The 24,613-nt window shown below is 38.7% G+C and overlaps 1 protein-coding gene across 1 annotated transcript in view; it reads left to right on the forward strand.

Annotated features, from left to right (window-relative positions):
* Positions 1-24,613, forward strand: part of slc17a8 (solute carrier family 17 member 8) — a 97,226-nt gene that overhangs the window by 53,031 nt on the left and 19,582 nt on the right. Inside the window, exons 4-5 of the mRNA XM_039760540.1 lie at positions 9,040-9,154; positions 13,583-13,670. Coding sequence (XP_039616474.1) covers positions 9,040-9,154; positions 13,583-13,670 — 203 coding nt within the window. The remainder of the gene's footprint in view (positions 1-9,039; positions 9,155-13,582; positions 13,671-24,613) is intronic.

Raw genomic sequence — 24,613 nt, forward strand, 5'->3', positions numbered from 1 at the left:
CACTTATGGTCATGTGCTGTGGGCCATAAATGAAAGAATGAGATTGCAAGTACAAGAGGAAAAAATGAGGTTTCTTCACATTGCTGCTGGACTGTCACTCCATGATATTCACACAATTTGGGATAGCAATTTGGGAGAGCCACGTAGTAGAGTCATTGTTGTTCCAGATTGAAAGGAACTAGTTGAGGTGTTTTGGGCATGTTGTAAGGATACTAAATAGGCAGCTCTATCAGGAGCTGCTCTAGGCATGGCAAATTGGGTGGAGGACCTATGGCAGACCCAGAACACACTGGAAAAATTATATTTCTTGGCTGGCTTGGGAACGCCTGGAAATTGTCCAGGAAGAGAATAAATGTGTAGCTGGGGACAGGGAAATCTCATCTGACCTGCTTGACATGCTGTCACCACAATCCTCACTGGTGTGAGAAGATGAGTTGACATGAGATAAATACACCGTGAATGCCAAAGTAAGGGATACGTAGCATTAACTAACACTTATGTAGGCAATTAATTATTATTACAAACTAGCTGAAATACCCAGGGTTGACTGGTAGGAAAATAATGTTTTTTTTTTTTAATTGTTTGAGAAAAATATCATTAAAAAAACCCACAACTTTAAAAATAAAAATAAATTAACAAACTATCAAGACTCACTAATGTGCTGGTGGACGTTCCGAGTGTCAACTGGATGATAACATGCATGCAAGACTGCACGATCACCCCCCAGGGTGTGATTTGACCCTACAGTATTGTTAGTCGACCAATGAGAAACATGTGTACCAAGTTTCATAAATATCGCTCCAGCCATTCGGAAGTGATGCTGGAACATACATACATACATACATACATACATACATACATACACACATTGACTTTTATATATATAGATAAGAGTGGCCATCATGACCATAACAATTAAAAGTTTATCCCATTGCACAAAGATGTAAACGCTTAGAAATAAAAAAAGAGAATCCTTCCACAATTTATTAATGCAAGACATGTACCAATTACATCGGTTCTGTCACTGTCCATTCTCCTGTCTGGAGGACATTTTTGTTGGAATAGATTTCAACCCCTGTGCTGGATAAAACAGATTCAAGAGATAAATAGGAAAGGTGCTAAATAACAGGTAACTAGACAGACAGATTTGATATGATATGATATGATATGATGTGATATGATATATGTGCTGTATGATAGGTAGAAGAAAAGCACTGTTTCCTAATGTGATGTGTGGTCCATGGCGCAGTGCAGATTTTTAAATAAACAATTGCGCCAGGTGTTGGTGCAGGCTCTAAGCAGGTGTGAAGGTGTGTAAATGCGTTTTTCTCTGCGATTACTGGAGGCACTGTCTGACCAGACTGAATTCACATGCAGAGTAAGGCTGATCAATCAGTAGCCTCCAAGCTACTGCGGAGGTAGTGGCTCCTTACACCTGCACCCAAATGTCTAACAGTTTTGAAAAGAGCCTGCACGAGGCAAGGGGAAGAGAGGAAGGTACATGTCAGATGAAAAAGGGCATCGAAGGTTAAAAGTAAGAATCGAGACGAGCAGGCCATTTAGTGAGGAGAGGCAGCACCATCTTGGGCCTCGTGAAGGAGAGATTGAGTACATTCCACAGGCTGGTTCACCACACTCAATAACTGTGTAGAGTGAGGCAAGCATGGTGGAGTCCTACCCAGGGATCTGAGGTACGACTGCAGGTGCGTGAAGGATAATGGGAGGAGGACCGACCTCAGACGTCTTTTGCCCAGAGGGGACTGGGCGGTCTCATGGTCTGGAATCCCTACAGATTTTATTTTTTCTCAAGCCGTCTGGAGTTTTTTTTATTTTTTCTGTCCCCTGGCCATTGAACCTTACTCTTATTCGATGTTAATGTTGATTTATTTTTTATAATTATGTCTTTCATTTTTCTATTCTTTAATATGTAAAGCACTTTGAGCTACTGTTTGTATGAAAATGTGCTATATAAATAAATGTTGTTGTTGTTGTTGTTGTCTTGCTAGAGCTATGTGTAGACAGAGGTCGGTGATAAAGTTTGCGTCTTTTAACGTTTTGCTCGACTGAGAAAATAAAGTTTTTTTTAATTGTTTGAGAAAAGCATAAAAAAAAAACACAACTTTAAAAATAAATTATCAAACAATAAACCTGGGTTTGCTTCCCAGGTCCTCCCAGCATGGAGTTTGCATGATCTCCCAGTGTCTGCGTGGGTTTTCTGCAGTGGGCTGGCACCCTGCCCAGGGTTTGTTTTCTGACTTGCGTCCTGTGTTGGCTGGGATTGACTCCAGCAGACCCACGTGACCGTGTAGTTTGGATATAGCGGGTTGGATAATGGATGGATGGATAGATAAAGACTCACTAATGTGCTTGTCTTGCAGTGTTGTACGTATGTTATCGTCCAGCTGATGCTCGGAACTGGCCAACTCTGTTTAATTTGAAAAGCAATGGGGGTGCGGTGCTGCTCAAAAATAAAGAATGCTGGCAGTCACCTGGTATATACTTACTGTGTAAGCCCATGCTATTAAAAGTACAGGATCCTAAAAAGTATTTAAATTGTCAGAACTACTTTGGGTATCTCTCTGCTAGAAGGATTCATGTTGCCGAAGTGCTCGCATCGTTTGTGCATTAGCAGCTAAGCGACTGTCTTTCTTAGGAGGTTTCCTTTTGCCCATGTACTGGCCTCGCTTGTGCTGGAGCCCTCACCCTGACTCTACGTCTCACTTCTGGGCCGGACAGACACACACACTTACACGCGTAGAGCTCTATTTAATTTCAAAAGCAACAGGGGAGCGGTGGCGTGTAAAGAATGCTGGCAGTCGCCACTAGTTCTCCCTCTGGTGGTCGTTCCGAGTGTCAACTGGATGATAACATGCATACAAGAACGCAAGATCACCCCCCACCCTACCCAGAAGGGGCTGGGTTATGGCTGATTTCACCATACAGTATTTTTAGTCGACGAATGAGGAACATGTGTACCAAGTTTCATGAAAATCACTCTAGCCGTTTGGATGTGATGCTGGAACAAACATACACACATTGACTTTTATATATATAAATTTATTGTGGATGATGCACTGCACTTTGAACACTGTCTTGAATTTGGTTTTTATTAAAAGCACTTGCACCTTTCACCATCCCCTTGCTTCAGGTGCCATGCTCATCTCAGTTACGGTACTGACAGTGTTGGTTTCAAGATGCTTCCATTATAGAAGAGGGAGCAAGGAGCAAACGGTCACACCTAAAATTCCATATGGATAAATTGCAAAGATACAACCACAGATGATAGATATATTTGTTCCATATCCATTTGGCTTCACTGGTAACACTTTAGTTTAGGTACAGTAAAATGCATCTGTTACTCATTTGCTCTTATGTAACAAGACTTTAACAAAGGCTTCTTTGGGTCTTCATACCACTTATAAAAACCTCAGTAGATAAGTTACCCATCTCTGTGCAGTGTGGCATATTGATGTGATGACGTCCTACTGACACTACTTGTTAAAGTGAAGGACTCACAGGAATGAGTCTCAATAAGTAATCATATCAGCAGAAATGTGTCTCAGTTAAGCCTCCTCAGACCCCTCCAAAGTGACGTTTTGTTTGCAGAGATGAATGAACACTTTGCTGATGCTTTGTAAATGTTATGAAGACCCAAAGAAGTGTTTTTTTGTTAAGGTCTTGTTACGTAACGGTAAATGAGCAATAGATGCATTTTTGCAGTACCTAAACTAAACTGTTACTGTTTCACTTCTAATTGGAGAATTCATTTTTTTCATATCCTTATATCCTTCAGTAATTAGACAAACGTTGCCTTTTCTTTATATGTTGGTTACAACTTTTGTTCTGTTAGGGAACAAAGTGCTTGGAAATTGAAAGTCAAGACAAATCTTTTTCATATTGTGGATAAACAGTATAATTCCTTTCTTCACATATCCACTAGATGGAAGTGCTCATAGCAAAACATCTGAAGAAAGCCTAAAAATGCAGTACTGTTATCTTAATCTTCATTTTTCCTTTCTTATTACTGTTATTACTGTTATTACTGTTACTGATGCTTCATTTGGCTATACTGAACATGTAAACCTCATTTACGGCAAATAAAACACAGACTGATAGGCTTTAGCTAGTGCTGCATATTTATTTAAATAGATTTTCATAAAGTTTCTTAGTTCATCATTAAGATGAACACTTTTTCTGTTTATTTTGTGACATGTGTTAAAGAGAACTGTAAAGGTATAGACAGGTCATTTAAACACAAACATAATTTCATCCATCCATTATCCAACCCGCTATATTCTAACTACAGGGTCACGGGGGTTTGCTGGAGCCAAGCCCAGGGCACAAGGCAGGAAACAAATCCCGGGCAGGGCACACACACACACCAGGGACAATTTAGGATCGCCAATGCACCTAACCTGCATGTCTTTGGACTGTGGGAGGAAACCCATGCAGACAACATGCAAACTCCATGCAGGGTGGACCAGGGAAGTGAACCCGTGTCTCCTACGTGTGAGGCAGCAGCGCTACCCACTGCGCCACCATGCCACCCAACATGAATACAGTATTCCCAAACTCATACAGTTTGACTTAAACACTGCCTTTATGCTCAGAAATGCAAAGAGCAGTGAATTCCAACAACCTATAGTTTTTATTAATAAAATCCCTCAAAACGTACAGTATAGTGCATAATACGTTCATCTCCATTTCTCTTATGTGTTATCATGTTGGCCATAAATGCCTTTTATTTTTAAAATTGTAAAAAAAGCACATCTCCTAATAAACACTTAAAATGTGATATTTGTGCTAAAAGGCAGGGAGATCAGTGCAGATGGACCTGAAAATGGCCTTTCAGTTGCAGAGACCTGTGCAGCCCATGCTTAGCCACTATAAAGCACTAAATGTTGAACACAAAGTGCATCTAAAAATACTGCTGGAAATGCATGAAATGGCCATGACTTGATTATATTGAAATGGGACTTACTTTCTAGCATTTTGTGATGCTTAAAATTGTTAAAAAGACTACATGAAATAAATACTTCTTACTGCTTCAGAATTTCCCCACACCATCTTACCTCATACGAAGCCACATGTCTATCAGCATGACAATGTATCAATGATACTTCCACAAGTTCCGTTATCATTACTGCTTTGTGAATGGTAGTCTTTTATTCTGCTCACTGACAGTGACAGGACCTCAGTGGTTATCTGTGTGTAGTTGGCATGTTCTCCTCATGTCTAGATTATGTACTCAGGTACTCCAACGTAATTTCACGTCTCTAAAACATGGGGACAGTTTAATTAGCATTTGTAAATTCTTACCCATCTGTAAAAATGTGTGCAGATACAGCACCCTCAGGGGTGTAATGCAAGAGGCTGACTTTTTAATTTGCTAATAGACTCTGGTCTCATCACCACTCTGTTTAAAAAACTGACTGATGGATGGTGCAGCGGCATGCAAAAGTTTGGGCCCCCTTGCTTATAATATCTGTTAGTGTGAATCGTTAAGTGAGCAGACGGTGAACTGATTATCAAAAGGCATAAAGTTAAAGCTGACACAGTTCTTTTCAGCATTGTATGCAAGATTAATGCATTGTTTTTGTTTTGTACAATTGAACAGTGAAAAAAGGAATGGAGCACCATGCAAATGTTTGGGCACTCCAAGATATTTGAGGTCTTAGATAATATTTTCCTAAGGACTGAGACCTCAATTAGCTCATTAGGGCTATGGATTTTTCGCAGTCATTGTTAGGAAAACCCCACATGATGGCAAAAATTGCAAAGCTATATACCTTCTCTGAGTCCTCACACCTTGTCCCAACAATCAGCAGCTATGGGCTCCTCTAAGCAGGTGCCTAGCACTCTGAAATAATAATTTTTGCTCACAAAGCAGGAGAAGGCCGCAAGAAGATAGTAAAGCATTTTCAGGTCGTTGTTTCCTCAGGTTTGTAAAGTTATTAAGAAATGGCAGTTAACAGAAACAGTGGAGGTCAAGTTGGGGTCTAGATGACCAAGAAAACTTTCTGAAAGAACAACAATAACATTTATTTATATAGCACATTTTCATACAAAAAGTAACTCAAAGTGCTTTACATAATGAAGAATAGAAAAATAAAAGACACAGTAAGAAAAGAAAATAAGTCAACATTAATTAACATAGAATAAGAGTAAGGTCTGATGGCCAGGGTGGACAGAAAAAACAAAAAAAACTCCAGAGAGCTGGAGAAAAAAATAACATCTGTAGAGATTCCAGACCAAGAGACCGCCTAGTCCCCTCTGGGCATTCTACCTAACATAAATGAAACAGACCCTTTTTGGATTTAGGGTTTTCATGGAAGGACCTGATGATGATGGTCACGTAGACTTCTGGCTTTCAGTCCATCATTGTTTGAGCATCATGAAGCTTTAAGTAGGTGGAGGTGGTGCAGGCCACCACCACAAAGAAACTGGAAAAAAGAAACAGAAGAGAGAGTAGGGGTCAGTACGGATTTTAGAGCCACTATGAATAGTTATTATGATGAACTGAACATACAGAGTATCAGGATTAAGTTAAGAACTGCTAGTTGGATTACTAGAAAGGCAAATAAAAACCCACTGCAAAACACCTTCAGGAAGATTTAACAGACTCTGGAGTGATGGTGCACTGTTCTAATGTGTAGCGACACCTGAACAAAGATGACCTTCATGGTAGAATCAGCAGAAGGAAACCTTTACTGCATCCTAGCCACAAAATGTAGCGCCTGAAGTTTGCAAATGAACATCAAAAGAGGCCTGATGCATTTTGGAAACAAGTCCTGTGGACTGATGAATTCAAAAAATAACAATTTGGACACAATGTGCCGAATCCTAGGACAAAAACACCTCTTCAACTGTTAAGCATGGGGATGGATCGATCAAGCTTTGGACTTGGGTTGCAGCCAATAGCACAGGAAAAATGTCAATGGTAGAGGGAAGAATGGTTTTAAATAAATACCAGCAAATTCTGGAAGCATACATCACATAATCTGTAAAAAAGTTGAAGTTAAAAAGAGAATGGAGCTTAAAAACAAGATAATGATCTGAAACACACCTCAAAATCTACAATGGAAAACCTCAACAGGCACAAGCTGAAGGTTTTGCCGAGGCACTCACAGTCCTCTAACCCAAACATCACTGAAAATCTATGGAGAGATCGTAAAAGAGCACTCTTGCAGAATAAGAAGCCCTTTGCAAGGACGAACAGGTGAAAACACCCCAAGTAAGCAATGAAAGACTCTTGGCTGGCTAGAAAAAGTGTTTACAAGCTGTGATACTTGCCAATGCTGGGTGCCCAAACTTTTGCTTGAGGCCTTTTTAATTTTTTTTTTTGGTATTCTGAACCTGCGAATGACGGAAATGAAAATGTAATCTTGCTTAAAATATTAAAGAAATGTGTCATCTTCAACTTTATGCCTTTTGGCGATCAGTTCATCTTCTGCTCACTTGACTATTTTCAGTAAGCAGATGTTTTACATAAGGGTCCCTAAATTTTTGCATGCTACTGTAGATGTGACCTCTTTCGAACAAACATCTCCTAGTAAAAGGCTCTTTTCCATCTTTAGTCACAGTTGTGTTTGTTTATTTTTAGGGCAATCAAAAACTGGGAAACTGACAAGGGTTATAGCAGGGAAATCAGAAGGAGCTAGTAACCCAAATTCAAAACCAAAAAGAAACTAAACTAAGCAGTAATTATTCTTATTTCTAATGCCCTGCAGGACAAGTCTATGACAAAGTCATTCCATTTTTATTCAGAGTTTTGAAGCATGCTGCCATCTTCTGTGGGGATGGTATGATAATGTCAAGTACAATACTAAACATTGTCAGCTCAAGTGACTGGCAACGAGTATTGTAGCTATAAACAGTATATACAAAAGCAGTGGCATCTTGGGGCTTTAGAGGCTTAAGCTCTGATCTGTTGTGCCAAGCCGTTAATCTTTTTGTTCTTTTCTTTAACTGCTGATCTCCTGGGATTTTTACACACAACAGTATCCAGAGTTTACTCAGAATGGTATGAAAAACCAAAAAATATTCAGGGAGTGGAAGTTCTGTGGACAGATCAGAGGGGTTAGAGGAAAACTGCCAGACTGATTTGAGTTAACAGAAAGGCTGTGGAAACTCAGATAATCAATTTATACAACTGTGGTGAGCAGAAAAGAATCCCAGCATGTCAAACCTTAAGGAAGATGGGCTACAACAGCAGAAGACCACATCGGGTTCTACTTCTGTCAACCAAGACAGAAAGCTGAGGCTGCAGTGGGCTACAGGTTCACCAGAACTGGACAGCTGAAGACTGGAGTAACGTTGCCCGGTGCGATGAATCTCAATTTCTGGTGAGGCACACAGATGCATGCATGAATCCATGCACCCAATCTGCCTTGTTTCAATAGTCCAGGGAGATTGTGGCAGTGTACTGGTGTGGAGAATGTTTACTTGGCACACTTTGAGCCCATTAACACCAATTAGTCATCCCTTGAATGCCACAGCCTATCTGAGTTTTGTTGCTGACCATGTGCATCCCTTCATGGCCACCATTTACCCATCTTCTAATGAATACTTCCAGTAAGATAATGCCCCATATCTGAAAGAAAAAGTCATCTCAAACTGGTTTCATGGATATGACAATGAGTTCAGTGTTCTTCAGTGGCCTTCCCAGTCACTTGGTCTGAACCCAATCGAATACCTTTGGAATGTGGAAGAACAGGATATTCGTAGCATGAATATGCAGCTGACAAGTCTGTAGAAATCATGTGATGCAATCATGTCAACTTGAAGTAGAATCTCTTTAGACAGATTAAAATATTACTTCTGTTTTAGGATACTCGTTGTTGTTTATTACTATGTATATAGCACCTGCCTTACCTTAGTTGGCTCATACAGGAGACAGGAGACACCAATGGTCACTAAGGGATCTTTTTTTTATTGTGCGGTTGTTTTTACTCTTTAATTGTTCATTTGTGCATAAGTAAGCCTGCAGTTCTTATTACTAACCAAAATATCTCTATTGCTTTCTTTTCTTTTTCAAAGGGTATTTGGAGCTGCTATTTTTTTGACCTCAATGCTTAATATGCTTATTCCGTCTGCTGCAAGAGTTCACTATGGCTGTGTTATGTTAGTGAGAATACTTCAAGGCCTTGTAGAGGTAAGTGTTACATTTTATCAAATTATGAGGGCGAGTCAAGCTAAAGTTAGAAAATGTTATTTATTAGAAAATGGACCAAACCTTAACAAAACTGAACATGTCATTTCTCAATGTCGTCTCCACTCTTCTCAATGCACTTGTGCCACTGGAAGTGCCTGGATTGCAGCAAAATAAAAGTTTTTTTCTTGTTCTCGCACCCGAGTTATTGTCGAACACTAAATGGTGAGAGGTATTACAGTCACAACTGCATGTTACTGTGACTTGCTGGAGACCAATGTGAAGCCTGCTATGCGATCCAAGTGGCGGGGACTGCTGTCTCAAGGAGTCCTTTTGCTGCAAGATACTGCCTGCCTTGCCCACACACTGCTAAGAACACCAAGGCTTGTCTGGAGAAACTGAAGTTTGAGGTATTGCCACATCCTCCTTATTCGCCAGATTTGGCACCGTGTGATTTCCGCCATCTGGGTGTTCGTCGATTTAAGACAAATGACAACATGAAGAAAGCGGTGCATGAGTGGTTGCAAGGAAAAGATAAAACCTTTCATTCTGCTGGAATCCTTGGCACTGGGGCATCACAGGGCTGTTTATCTTTGCCCTGTGGTCTGTGTGTTGATCCCAATGCTCCAGTGCAGTGACAGGGACACTCTGCTCTAAAAGCTAGCACCTTCCTTCGTAAAATCGAGGGCCTAACTCTGTGGTTATAAAAGATCCCTGGGTATATCTTTTGAAAAAAAGTAGGATGTATCCCAATGTCTTGGTTAAATTGACCATCACGGCCTTGTCATTCTGCACCCTTAATCATCCCCTGCCCCTTATTGCCTATGTCCCTCAATCCCTTCAACACCTAATAGTTAACGTATGGTGAGCGTACTGGTGCAAGAATAGCTGCTGTCATATCATCCAGGTGGATGCTATACATTGGTGGCATTTTAAGTGATACCCCACTGTCTATGTAAAAATGCTTTTTTAAGGTTAGAATAGTGCCACATCAATTTAATAAATTAACATGTCCAGTTAGATCTACAAAAGCTATCATGTTTTAACTCCTGATTTAGTAAATATTCCAGTATAAGAAACACCTCAAATATGTAATACTAGAAGAAGCCCGTCGTAGCATACAGAGGTGTAAGAATAGGAACGGAAAACGGTGAGAAAGGAATTCAGTATAACAAAGGCTTAGGAAACCACCGTCATAGTATAACGAAAATAGCAAGGAGCGATGCCAAAGCTAATGGTCGAGAGAGTACCTTCCTGTAGCAGGCTACGGAAAACATAGACATATATAGATAGACGCCACATTCACTGTGTTGCCCAGTCGACACGATAAGTCAGCGGATCCGCCCTATTGCGAGTGGTAAAAGTGCCATTTAAACTAATACAGGTACATGTGGAAACCGGGTTTTCTGATGAAAGAACAATAACGTTTAAAACAGTATCGTTTACATACAACAGATTTTGCCGAATAATTTTACATGCAATTATTTATATCCATTTATACACTAATAATGGCTCGATTCAATAACACATTTTAAAACTACCCTCAAAACTTATCTTTTCAAACTGGCATACCAATTGTGAATTTTGCACTGTTACTGCCAGTTATCTTTGTTTCTTTGCTAATTATTGCTGTTTAATCGAGAGCGACGGTGGACGCGGAAGTAGGATTAGTGATGGCGGGGGCTCTGTCGTGCGTATCCCATGGTCTTAGAGTTGGTGGCCAGGGCTCTGTGAGTTGGCGGGTGTGGCTCTCTGTTTTGCGTGCCCTTAGTTAGAGCTGGTGGGCGGGCTTTGGTGGGCGTGGCTCTCTGTCTTGTGTGTGCTTAGTTAGAGCTGGCGGGCAGGGCTCTCTGTCTTGCTTGTGCTCACTGTCTTGCACTCACTGTCTTGTGTGCCCTTAGTGAATTATATATATAGATAATTTAGCTTTTTAACACATAAATTTTGTGCTGCAAGATTATCATTATAACAAATGAAATGCATGGACAAGCGCTCATTTGTGTGGATACATTTCCAAACCTGTAATTTCTGTGCAGTTAAACAAGTCCTGTTTTGCAGAGATTTCTTTTGCTGTTTGGGGCATCTTTGGCAATGTCTTTTGAAAATTGATGCCTGTTTCTGATTCTTCAAGGTGGCACAGTTCTTAATGCTACCCATCCTGGGTATTCACTTCTGAACACTGCCCATGCAGAGTTTACCTGCTATAACATGAGCTCTTACTCCCACATCCCATGCATGGTAGTTTTTTTGCCATTCTGAAAGTGGCCCCATTTGGGTGTGTGTGTAAGCGGTTGCCGTGATGGACTCATGACCTGTCATCAATAATTATATATTCAGGACTAGTGCCCTATCATCAATACTTACATATATATTCAGGACTAGTGCCCTGTCTTACGCTCTATTGTCCAAAAATAAAGCTTGACCAAGTTGTTTTGAGATATGGTTTCATCTTTAAAACTAAATCTACCTTTCTCAAGCTATTTATTTATGGAGAGCAGTCAATGTATCTCTCAGTCAGCCTGTAATTTATTGAGTGCTCAGATACTGCATTAGTTTACTAGCTGAGACGTTTTGTCATCCTGTTCCTTCACAGTCATATCAAAGTGTTATTCATTCATTAATACATTTTCCAAACCTTTCTCTTCACCCTGTCAGTCAGCCATTATTTTAAATAATAGTGTATTTACCAATTTAGCCACTCTTCTAAACAAGAAGCAAGCTTTGATTCAGTGTTCATTTATTGATTTGGTACAGTACTCAGAGATCTCATATCCCTTTTAATGCATTCAGTGGACATACCCTCATAACTTACATTGTCTCCATCCACACTTTAGTTCTGTGTGTGCTGTGCTTTGCTTTGTTTGCTGGAGGAGCGACCTGTGCATACACACCAATGCAGACCTTACACAGAACACTGACACTAACTCTTCATTCTGCATTGCGTAACTTCTAAAAAATGAATATAGACTTATGTTAAACAAATCAGTGTCTTGATTCCCTAATGAGCTGGCTTGAACTTTACTGAATTAATGCGTTTACTTCTATTTTTAATGGAGAATTTGCAGCATACATCATCACAAGTCACTTTACATAGCAAATAAGATTACAACATAGTTTAAAAAACGTACAAATGCATAAGTCGGTTCCTGGTGTGTAGAGAATGTGAACTGTGGAAAACAGAGGAAATCCACTGAACCTACAGAGATTCTTTATTTTACCTTAACACCACAACAGCTCAGTTTACATGAAATCTGAAGAAGCTCATAAAACTTCAATACAAACACAAATCAAAAAGACAGCAGGAATCTTTTTCCCCAACAGTAACTCATTCCACAGTTTACCAAAAAACACATTTAGGCATGCCATGACATTACCTTTTCTAACCAGAGCAGCACTTGGAGCCAGTTCATTACAGACACTTGGACACGTTCATAAGATGAGTGCAGAACAGTCCTAAGGTCACAATGGGATGTTCTCGAATCCTACAGCTTTGTAGACCAGCTTAAAGTGCGAGAGTCCACTGCGGAAATTAAATGAAAACAAAACAATTCTACACAAAAGAGTGAAGAGGTGAGGCAGTGATTTAAATAGTGGAGTGGCACAGTAGTTAGTACTGCTGTCTATTGGCCTCAGGGACCTGAACTTTCTCAGGGTGATCTAAGTCGATTCCTACCTTGGGTGTGATGCTGCTGCTCTGGCTTTTAGAAAAACTTTAAGAATTACAAAAACAGTAGAATTACATTTTAATAATGAATTAATTGTGAGCAGATCTCAGTAAATAATTACTGTGTTCTTTTGAGGTTTATTAATATAATTTTCTTTATGTTATTTTGTAGTCATTTTTGTATTTTAACTTTGTATAAAGATCACAACTTTTTTCACAAATTACAGTTTCTAGTGAATTAATCAGGTAATATACAGTAGCTTTAGTAAGATGTTAAAGTCAGTAGCCTAATACCATTAATACCACTGTTATATTCAATTAAAGGTTACTAACTGTATTAGAGGTGGAAAAAACAAAGACTATATAATTTCTTGAAAGTTATATCAAGTATTACTAACCTGAATTATGGAAATTAGTGCAGCTTTTGAAATGAAATGTACACATTACTCCACTAATCAGCAGGTTCTGCGTCAATGTAATTTTACAAAACATATTAACATCACGCAATATCATGAGCACCTAACAAGACAAACAAGTATTCAGTTGCAAAATATACATGGCATTGCCTTTTTAGGATTGCAGATTGCTCAGAGAGAACTAGTAAATTTGATCTTCTTTTTTTGTGGTTTACAGGGGTAACTTGAAAAGCACACAGCTAGTCATCTGCTCATGATAATACTCTGCACGCCTGTGATACCTTGTACATGTACTCTTGTTTTTCATATGCCATGTGTCTAATAGAGGCAATCTGCATCTTTTTCCTGCAGGGAGTTACCTACCCAGCATGCCATGGATTGTGGAGCAAATGGGCACCTCCTCTGGAGCGCAGCAGGCTGGTAACCACTTCTTTCTGTGGTTAGTTTTTAAACAGTTATATAATTGTACTTTGCTTACTAATTTCATAAAGTATGGTGTCACCTTTCAGAGACTATCATAGAAAGAGCAAGTGCTTAATAATAACCACAAATCAAAGTTCTACTGAATACTTTTAGCTTATGTAGTAGTACATGTAATTGAAGAGTAGCCATTCATGAGGCACATCATATAATCACGTACATCTGTCTTTTCTTTGAATGAGAAGATGCACAAATAAGATGTTTTGGCTGTGGCTATCTAATAAGCCATACATTAAAACGAAAGACTCTTAAAAGTGTCATTGTTATAATACGTATATTCTAAATTTCTGCAGAAGTTTCAAATACATTAATGATGGAGTCTTTTTCTCAAAATTCTATAATTATTAACAAAGACGGGCACCAGTTTCCTGTGACCCTGAAATGTATAACTGAGGTGGTTAATGGATTGATGGACTTAACTAGCTACACAAGACCCCTGCCTAAGAGTCCAACATTATTTTCAAGTCATAAACTAACGCGGTCAGTTGTGTCAAAAGCAGTGCTGAAACCCAGCAGTCCTCTTGTGGCTGTTCCTGTACAAGTGATTCACGTGAATACCAGAATGAAACTTTTCAAACAGGCTGTAGTGAGAAAGGTGAGCCTGAAGCTTCAGGACTATCAACTTTTTCAAGTACTTCAGGAATTCTTAAGCATATAGTATTCAGGTACAGCTCTGATTTCTTTTTTTTTTTTTTTTTTATTAATTTTATTATAATCAATACATAGTAATCAAGTTTTTACAAAAAAAAAAGAATTATGCTAAGAACAGATCGATCCCCACCCTTGAGAGAGAGAGCAAGCCAAATGGTGTAAAATTTAAGGCTTGTAAAAAATACCTAAATCAACAAATTCTCTGTGCTTTATAAACTCATTTCAAAATATTACTGATTAGATCCTGCCATGTTTTGAAAAAGTCTGCACAGATCCTCTAACTGAGTATTTGATTTTTTCCAATTTCAAATAATATAACACATCAGTTTCCCACTGACTTAAAAGAGGAGAGTTTGGGTTCTTCCAGTTTATCAGAATAAGTCTGCGTGCCAACAGTGTAGTGAATGCAATCACAATTTGTTTGTCTTTCTCCACCTTAAGACCCTCTGGAAGAACCCCAAACACAGCTGTTAATGGGTTAGGAGGGATTGTGAGTCCAAGACTGTCTGAGAGGTAATTAAAATTTTTGTCCAGAATAATGTTAATTTGGTGCAGGCCCAGAACATGTGACCCAGTGAGGCTGGGGCTTGGTTGCAACGTTCGCAGGTTGGATCATGCCCTGGAAACATTTTGGAGAGTTTTAGTCGAGACAGATGTGCTCGATATATAATTTTGAGTTGTATAATTGTATGCTTTGCGCATATGGAGCTTGAGTGAATTCTCTGCATTGCTACTTTCCACTCCTTTTCTGATATATTAATTGAGAGGTCATTTTCCCAGTGTCCTCTTGGATCTTTGAAAGGAAGGGATTGTAAAAGGATTTTATATATTGTAGAGATGGAGTCTAACTCCTTGAAATTGAGCAATACTTTTTCCAGCGTGGATGAGGGTGCAAGATGAGGAAAATCTGGAAGGTTCTGTTTAACAAAGTTCCTGATTTGAAGATAGTGAAAGAAATTTGTAGCTGGAATGTTAAATTTGGACTGTAATTGTTCATAGGATGCAAAGGCGTTGTCTATATAAAGATCTCTAACAAGTTAATTCCAAATTTTTCCAGATATTAAAACTGCATATGTTTGTGAGGGTTGAAAGAGGTGGTTCTTTTGCAGGGTGCCACAGAAAGAAGCTTCTCCGTCTTAAAATGCTTTCTACATTGGTTCCAGATTCTAAGTGAGTGGAGCACAATTGGGTTATTAGTGTATTGCCGATAGCGTGTGTTTATTGGAGCGCAGAGCAGGAATACAAAGAAGTACTGCAGGATTTTACTTCTATTGCGGTCCATGCCTGTGTATGTTCTTCTATTTGTGTCCAGGTTCTTATCGCCTGTATATTTGCGCCCAGTAATAAAACTGGAAGTTAGGTAGAGCCATGCCACCTTCTGCCTTTTGTCTTTGTAGGGTCGCTCTTTTGATGCGTGGATGTTTAGAATTCCAAATAAATGAGGTTATTGTTGAATCTAATTGCTTAAAGAACGATTTATTAATGTATATTGGTATGTTTTGAAATAAAAAGGAGCTTAGGAAGAATATTCATCTTAACAGTGTTAATTCTTCCAGCTAGTGTGAGATGAAGGGTTGACCATCTATGCAAGTCTTGTTTAATTTTTTCCATGCAGACGACGAAATTTTGTTGATAAAGAGCTTTATGTTTACTTGTGATGTTTACCCCGAGGTATTTAAACTGTTCTGCAATGATAAAAGGAAGGGTGTCTAATCTAATATTATATGCTTGCGAATTCACGGAAAGAGTACACTTTTATTCAGATTAATTCTGAGACCAGAGAGCTTTTGAAATTCTGTGAGTGCTGCTAAGACTGCAGGCAGAGAATTTTCTGGGTCCGATATATACAGTACCATGTCATCTGCATATAATGAGATTTTCTGTTCCAGTCCTTCTCTGCTAATCCCCTTTATCTGATCAGTATTTCGACAATGTATTGCCAGTGGTTCAATGGCAATTGCAAACAGCAGTGGTGACAAAGGGCATCCTTGTCTTGTGCCACGTTCTAGTTTAAAGTAGTCTGAGCAAATGTTATTGATGCAAACTGAAGCTTCTGGGTTAGTATACAGTAATTTAATCCATGCACAAATGTTCGGGCCAAACCCAAACTTCTCCAAAATAGTAAAAAGGTATTTCCATTCAATCATGTCGAAAGCTTTTTCTGCATCCAATGATAATAATATTTCTGGGGTGTTTGATTTAGTTGGTGAGTATATTACATTAAACAGGCGTCGAAGATTTGAAGATAATTGTCGGCCCCTAATAAATCCAGTTTGGTCTTGTGATATTACCGAGGGGAGCACTTTCACAGCTCTGATTTCTACATTAATGGTCTGACAATTGACACAAAATACCGATCAGCATATACTGCATCTGCTGAGTTGTGGTACTTTATTTTTAAAGATTTAGATTTAACTAAATTTATTGGGTCAAGGTCTAATGGACAGTAATGGTTTTCAAGAAGAGATTTTTAATTTGAAATGTATTGTATGAAATATTAGTGACCAAGATTAACATAAATAGTAACTTGCCACATGAAAGCCTAATTTCCCACCGTCTGGAATTAACTGCAGGGTTCCTGTTTTGAAGTCCTGTACTAATTAAGACTTGGAGAATATCTGCACACTTCACTTTTTTAATTTTTTTTTTTGCCACTGAACTTTCTATGCAGAATTTTGACAATGATTAACTTGTTTTTATAAGTCGAGTATATATGACTTGTGTTATTTTTATTGCGAATTCATGTTTGAGTATAATCTTTACCTTGCCTTCCATGTTAGTTTTGTTTAATTCATTCATCACTTACTTTTACATTTATATATTTTGTGATGCTGTTATAAGTTTGGTTAATTTTTCATAGATATATTTAAGCTCATTTTTATTTTATATGTAATTGTCATCTCATCATATACCTTTTATTTTTATAATATAATATAATATAATATAAGTGTGCGTGTCTGTCCGGCCCAGAACTGATAGGTGGCATTGGGGTAAGGACTCCGCCCATCGAGGAAACAGAAAACTAAACGTCTACGCGTGGAAGTGTGTGTGTCTGTCTGTCCAGCCCGGAATTGTGAGGCTACTAAAGCATGAAGCTCAGAAAGCCGGCAAGACGGCCCCAAGTTAACAAGTCGGAAGAAGAAAGCGACTCTTTTGCCAAAGTAAAACTGCCTAGAAAAGAGAGAAATCCTTACACAAGCGAGACGAGCACATTGGCAAAACGGCCTCCCTTTTACTTTTCCTCCCATCACTAATGCACAAGCGAAGCGAGCACGTCAGCACAACGAAACCTAGGAGAGAGACGCCCAGAGTAGTTCCTTTCAATTACCTGACATCTCTACATTTCAATTTTTCTTTTTGACGATTTCAATAGTTTCTAGGACCCAAAGCTTGTATAATATAATATTATATAATACAGGGTGGTCCAGATCTAATTATGCAGATCCAGATCATCTGGATGACTTTGATTTATGTGGGGACGATTCCAGTTTGGCGCAAAGACGATTCTTCATGTCGTCAATTCGCACACTTCTCGATGGTCTGGGATTTTTCGGGTGATTTTCTATGTAATAAACTTAATAAGTTATAGCGTAATGAAAATTGCATAATTAGATCTGGACCACCCTATATAATATAATATAATATATTTTTATTATTTATTTTATTATTTCAATATTAAGATTATTGGTATGGTCTAATGTCTATATTATCTTTTATGATCTTACCTATTCAGCTTACTAAAAAATTAAGTGTCTGTATGTCTGTCTGTGTGTCCATCTGGTTGCTATGTCTCTGTCATTCTGAAAAATGGCACATCACAAACGTTTGTAGTAATAAAATACATCACATTTGTCATTCCAATTGGTGGCATATCACAAACATTAACACTTCTTTTGCAAATCCCATACCAAATTACATATAACAGACACAAATACATTGTGAGGTGCTCTGCAGGCATTAACACTGAGATTTGCCTTAATTACTTAGATTTCAATCTATCTTTGACAGGTAACACAGCTAGTCTTCGTATAAAATATGAAGGGTTGTCCATCTGTCACGAAAAAACTCATGAACCACAGGTCCTTGAACCTTGAGCGAGGTCTTAGTAAAGAAATTATGGCATGATATGTGTAAGATGAACAAAGAACTGTAGGTATGGGCTACCTCCTCCTCATAAATGTCTTTAGGTCTTTCTCATGGCAAGTAGCTGTGCAGCCATGCCGGATAGGTAAAGAACAGGGGTGACATTTGCTGACAGTGAAACACACTGTACAGACCCAACAGATAATTTTTCATTGAAAATGTGTCATACACACCATTAGGTCATGAAAGAGGTGGCAGTGCCCTTGCCATCATGACCTGGCCTTGATCTTCCTTTCTTCGAAGACAAGAAGTCTGAGTGTTTCCTACTATATGATATACTTCTAATATTTATTGCTAGTCACACATAAATCTTCAAAATATATTCTTATCCTTTGATTTCCTCTTTATTTGAAAAACTTTGATCATTGATACTTACTTTGCTTTTTCTGCTCGATCCACAGCTTTTCCTCTCTTTTTGTACTTACTTAACTATAAAGAGATTTTCACCATTTAACGTGCCTGGTGGGTTTCCAGTTCATTCATATGTATTCCAACAGTAGTGGGCGCACTCTTGCCCAGTCATACTGGGACAATTTAAAGTTGCCAGGTAACAAGGATGCAGAAAGAAAATTGACATACCTGGAGAAAGACCCGTGCAGACACTGGGGGAATGTGCAACCTCTACACAGACAGTGTTTGGGCTGGGACTTGAACCCAGGACTTTTTTTAGGTCGCTAAAGAGCCATCTAAGGAATGCAGTCTGCTATGGACTACATCTTGTCTGTATAATCTTTGCAATACACAATAAGATTTCATTATATTCTCTTTTACCTTGTACCAGGACTCCATCATTTAGAAGGACCTCCTTTAAGATATCACAAGATATTTGCTTGTATGTTTTCTCAACTCCAAATTAACACAACCCTTTCACATACTATTAAACGTGCAGAGCTGTTTTGGAAAAATGGGGGTTGCTACCCCAGTCTGGTAGCCTTGAGGTAGTGTCACAGCCTTCCATGTCATACTGTAACTATCATATCGTATCAGAAAATGTGTACAAACTTAAAAGTCATTAATTTTGTCTTCAACAAAACTTTACCCATACAAAAGATTTTGTTGCTCATATTGCCATCTAATGGCGGCACGGTGGCGCAGTGGTAGCGCTGCTGCCTCGCAGTTAGGAGACCCGGGTTCGCTTCCCGGGTCCTCCCTGCGTGGAGTTTGCATGTTCTCCCCGTGTCTGCGTGGGTTTCCTCCGGGTGCTCCGGTTTCCTCCCACAGTCCAAAGACATGCAGGTTAGGTAGATTGGTGGTTCTAAATTGGGCTGGGTGTGTTTGTGTGTATCCTGCGGTGGGTTGGCACCCTGTCCAGGATTGGTTCCTGCCCTGTGTTGGCTGGGATTGGCTCCGGCAGACCCCCGTGACCCTGTGTTTGGATTCAGCGGGATGGATGGATGGATATTGCCATCTAAGCATGTCTGCATGCTTGGGTCTGATCAGGAGATGCTCCTTCTAACATTACATGAACAGACCCGTTACTCTTAACATTTTCCTTCACTATTTGTGTCCAGAAATTAGTTCTCAAGTGGCCACTATTATAGATACCAGTCAGAGCTTAGCCACTGCCTCCAATACTAAGGTCGTGAACAGGGCCGATTAAGACTCTTTGACCCCTAATTTTAATTCAGTGTTATGAAGTACCTAAAGGTCACAAACATCCTCCACAGAAAATTGAGCTATTGTTAAAACAATCTTAAAATGTAAATGAAAATTTAAAAGTGATTAGCTGCTATAATTAGTGTGACTAACAGAGAAAAGTTAACTTGAGACAGAAGAAGGAATTTAATATATGGTAACAACGATAAACCCTGTTATGGTCTGTCCAGGACTTCATTTTCTGTACCTAGGCTTTAGTTTCCATTGCTTTTGTTTGTTTGTTTTGTTGTCTTTTTAGATATTTTGCAATTTTTGTTACAAGATAAGTTTTTGTTTTCTTTTATTAATTGTGTTGATTTTGTTGTTTAGTATTATCTTCTTGAATAATTATTTTGCAACTAATCTTTTGTCAATCATGTTGATTTAGTTTGTTGCATTTTTCATTGCTTGTATGTTGAGCTTTGGAGCTTTTCGGAGGCTTTTTTCGACACTCCTGCAGTCTCGTTAAGTTTTGCCAGTCTTTTCCCTTTTTAATTTAATTATTAATTATGGAATGTTCTACTTTCTTTTCTGGTTTAACAATTTTGGATTTCTAGATTTGGACATGCTCTCTGTTTGTGGAGAGGCAGCCTTAATTAATTAGTTCAGTATTTTTATTTTTGTAATTATTGTTCAGTGGTGAGCATTTTCAATCCCCTTGAAAATCATAATTTCAACACAGCAAAATATTTGTACACATATTTATTCATTCAGTATTTTTAATGTGAATTCTTATTCTGTAACAATACATTTCTAAAGTCAAAATCATTTTCTGTAGATATTTAACTGAAGAAGAAAAACCCAAAAGTTAGTGCTTGCATAAATATTTAATCCTCTGTGCTTTGGAAGCTCCAGGTTTATGCAAATGACAAATTAATGACAAATGACACAAAGGTGACATACACTTGACCATAATTAAACATAACTAGGTACTACTACTGAGCCATTGATATCTCGCTGGATATTGAAAAGTACCCATCGTAAGGGCCATAGTCTTTGTTGGACAAGAAGACAAAGGAGCATTCTGGTGAAGTGACAAACAGGCATTGAAATACATTAAAAGGGAGGAAATGGCTACAAAAAATATTGAAGAGTCTGAATGTGCCGTCCACCATCTAAAAGTAGAAGGTTCATCACAGCCCTCAGACTCTTACTAGAACAGGCTGTCCCTCAAAACTAAATATTAGAGCAAGATATCGACTGGTGAGAGAGGCTACTAAAAGTCTAATTGTCACTCTCAGAAGTCAGCAATACCCTTTGGCTGAAACTGGGAGTGAAGGTGCATGGGTCCAAAATTTCAAGAGCTCCTCATAAAACAGGCTGCTATAGGAGGGTAACAAGAAAGAAGCTTTTCCTTAAAAAGGTCCACATAAAAGCACATATGGCATTTGCTGCAAAGCATGAGAAAGACCCAGTTAAGATATGGGAGAAGGTTTTATGGTCAGATGAGACTGAAATAGAACTTTTCAGCCAAACTTCAAAGAGGGGTGTGTGTGGTGTAAAACTAACACTACCATGCCTCATGGCACAACATACCTACGAAGAAATATGGTGGTGGCAGCATCATGCTATGGGGATGCTTTTCATGTGCTGGGACTGGGAATCTTGTCAGACTTGAAGGGTGTGACAGTCAGGCTCTTCTCCACCTCTCCAACCCTCAGGTACGACTCCAGACACTGGATAAAAGTCCAAGACTTCTTTATTCAATGGCAATAATGTGCACAAAGCACCCTCTACACTACTCATAAATCACAACAGTACACTACAATATTCTCTCTCCTCCTCGCCCAGACACTTAGCCCCTCTACCTCCCAGCTCAGCTCAGTGTCTGGACTGACCCGTAGTCCTTTTATAGCCCCTGACCCGGAGGTGTTCCTGCCCAATTAGTCCACAGTTCCTTATTATTTCCGGGTCAGGGTAAACAGTTCTTTTCTTCAACCCGGGAGCACGTCGTTCCTTCCTGTCACGTGACCGTGACATACTCCCGGGTTATAGGGCACACAAGAGCCCACGAGCCCCCCAACAGCGACTCCCGGTGGCCCCCAAGGTATCCAGCAGGGCTGTGTATAAAAACTACAAAGTCCATAAGGCCCTGCTAGAATTCGGGGCACGATCCTGCTGTCGGGAGAGCTCCTCCTGGCGGCCTGGGGGTGAGAGCCGGAGCCCGAAGCCGGCAGTCCTCCACAAGGGACAATGGATGGGTACCAATACTATTCAATATTGCAGGAGAACTTGTTCCAGTCTGCTATGAACCTATGGCTCGGGAGAAAATTCATCTTTCCACATGACAATGACACTAAGTAAACAGCAAAAGCGACACTAAAATGGCTCAAAAACAGAAAGGTGAATGTTTTGGAATAACTCAGTCAAAGCCCTGAATTTGAAAACTACTGTCTAGAATCGTGATCTGACCAGTCTGGAGGATCTCTGAGTTCTGCCAAGAAGAATGGGGAAGAATCACTCCTGAATAACGTGCAAAACTGGCACATACAGAATTAAGGCTGTTGTTATGGCAGTAAAAGGGTTCCTTGACAAAGCACTAAATACTTATACAGACACTAACTTTTCAGTTTTTCTTCTTCAGTTAAATATCTGCAGAAAATGGTTTATTTTGACTTTGGAAGTGTATTGTAACAGCATAAGAGTTCATTTTAAAATACTGAATGCATAAATATGTGTACAAATCTTTTGTCATGCAGGAAATTATGATGACTTTCAAGGGGATTGAATAGTTTTACATACTCTGTATTCTTTTTGAATTGTGGTGCTTAGAGATTTTTTGTATTTAGACTTATGTTTTGATCTTATGGTTTGAGTTCATATACTGTTAAGTCAATAGGGTTTTGTTTCTTGTACTAGGGAATTTTTTTTAGTTCCCTCTCCCCTAAGTGTAGGCCTCGGGCCTGTATTTGGTTTTGGGCTCAGGCCTTTTTAAAGGATTTGTATCTGTTTTGTAGCTCTAGGCACAAAGTCATAACACAAAGACACAAGATAAGAATTAATCTCAAAGGACTAAAAAAGAACTGAGACACAAATAATTGATGATTAAATACCTAATTTAAGCAAAAGAAGTTCAAGACTAAAAGAGGAGACACTAATAGCCAAAGAAATAATACCCTTTATACAAAGTAGGAAAAGCTGGAAATAGACAGAAAAATTAGTAAGTGGACAACAAAGAATTCTCAAATACCAAAGTAAAAAATATAAATAAAATAAAAATAAAAATATAAAAAAAAAAAAACATAAATAACACAGCAATTTTGATAAGAAGAAAATGTCAAAAGCCTGGGAACCACAATACAAAAGGTCTCACGAAAGGTGAACTCTATCAATGCAAAATTTGATGTCTTTGAAAAAGACAAGAACCTTTGTATCAGACCAATGCCTCTAAGTTGATGGTTACATCAAAACAAAACTCAAGATTTTCTAAAAAGAGATTCCAGAGGAACAAAGGGGCAAAACCAGAGAAATAAAAAGCTAGCTCATGTCACAAGTATTCGATCTAAAGTGATTTGGAAGAACATTTAAAGAGTAAGGGGCCAGGAGTTGAGATGTCAAAATGCCAGCCTACCGTGGTAAAAGATTATACCATTAACCTTTTTAGTAACGATATGAAATGGATACTCTGTTCAAATTAAGCAAATAGTTACATGCATTTTAACATAAATTTTCTAAGATTGGCTCTTACAATGACTAAAAATAACCCCAGAATCTCAGAGTTCTAACTTAGTGTGAAACCTCGGCCTTACCGGCTCAGGCCAAAACTGAAAAGCAATTACCATAGTAGTGGGCCAGGGGAATAAACAAAATCACTAAGTAAATTAAAAACAGGGCATTAATACAGTTGTGACACTCTGGGAGCTTCTAAAAGATTACTAATGATGGGTGATTCATTCTTTTTGAATGACACTTTTCAGTGAGTCATTGGAATGGATTAGAGAGCACAAACGAATCGATTCAGTAGATTTTAACAGAAGTTCTAAAGTCCATGCATGATGCCATCAGGCTCTTTCATTTAGTTCACTTCATTCAATATAGTAACAACATATTCATATTAGAATGTATTTGTACAAGTAGCAATTGAAATAGTTTTAAACAGAAAATATAAACGTAATATTAAATTAGTACATTTATATCCCTTTGAGCATTCAACACATTAGTGACACAAAAATGAATAGTGTAAAAATATTTTTCTAAATTCTTTCGATTACTTGTTTCAGCTTTACTTTAGTGCAAACCACATGTGGCTCATTGAATAAACCAAGCATGAATCATTCCCTAACTGTTTCAAGTTGAACTGAATCATTACCTGAGAACAAGACACATGATTTTCATTCATTTGATTCACAAAGAGAAAAGAAAATTAAGCAGGAGTTGCCAATTAAAAAATTAGTGGATTTCCGACTGATCATGATACTAAAGAGTGGCAATGTGTTGCGTGTCGATTTGCACACACAAGTAAGAATTTGACAG

This window comes from Polypterus senegalus, chromosome 8 (assembly GCF_016835505.1).
Source record: "Polypterus senegalus isolate Bchr_013 chromosome 8, ASM1683550v1, whole genome shotgun sequence".
In the NCBI taxonomy this organism is placed as follows: Eukaryota; Metazoa; Chordata; class Cladistia; order Polypteriformes; family Polypteridae; genus Polypterus; species Polypterus senegalus.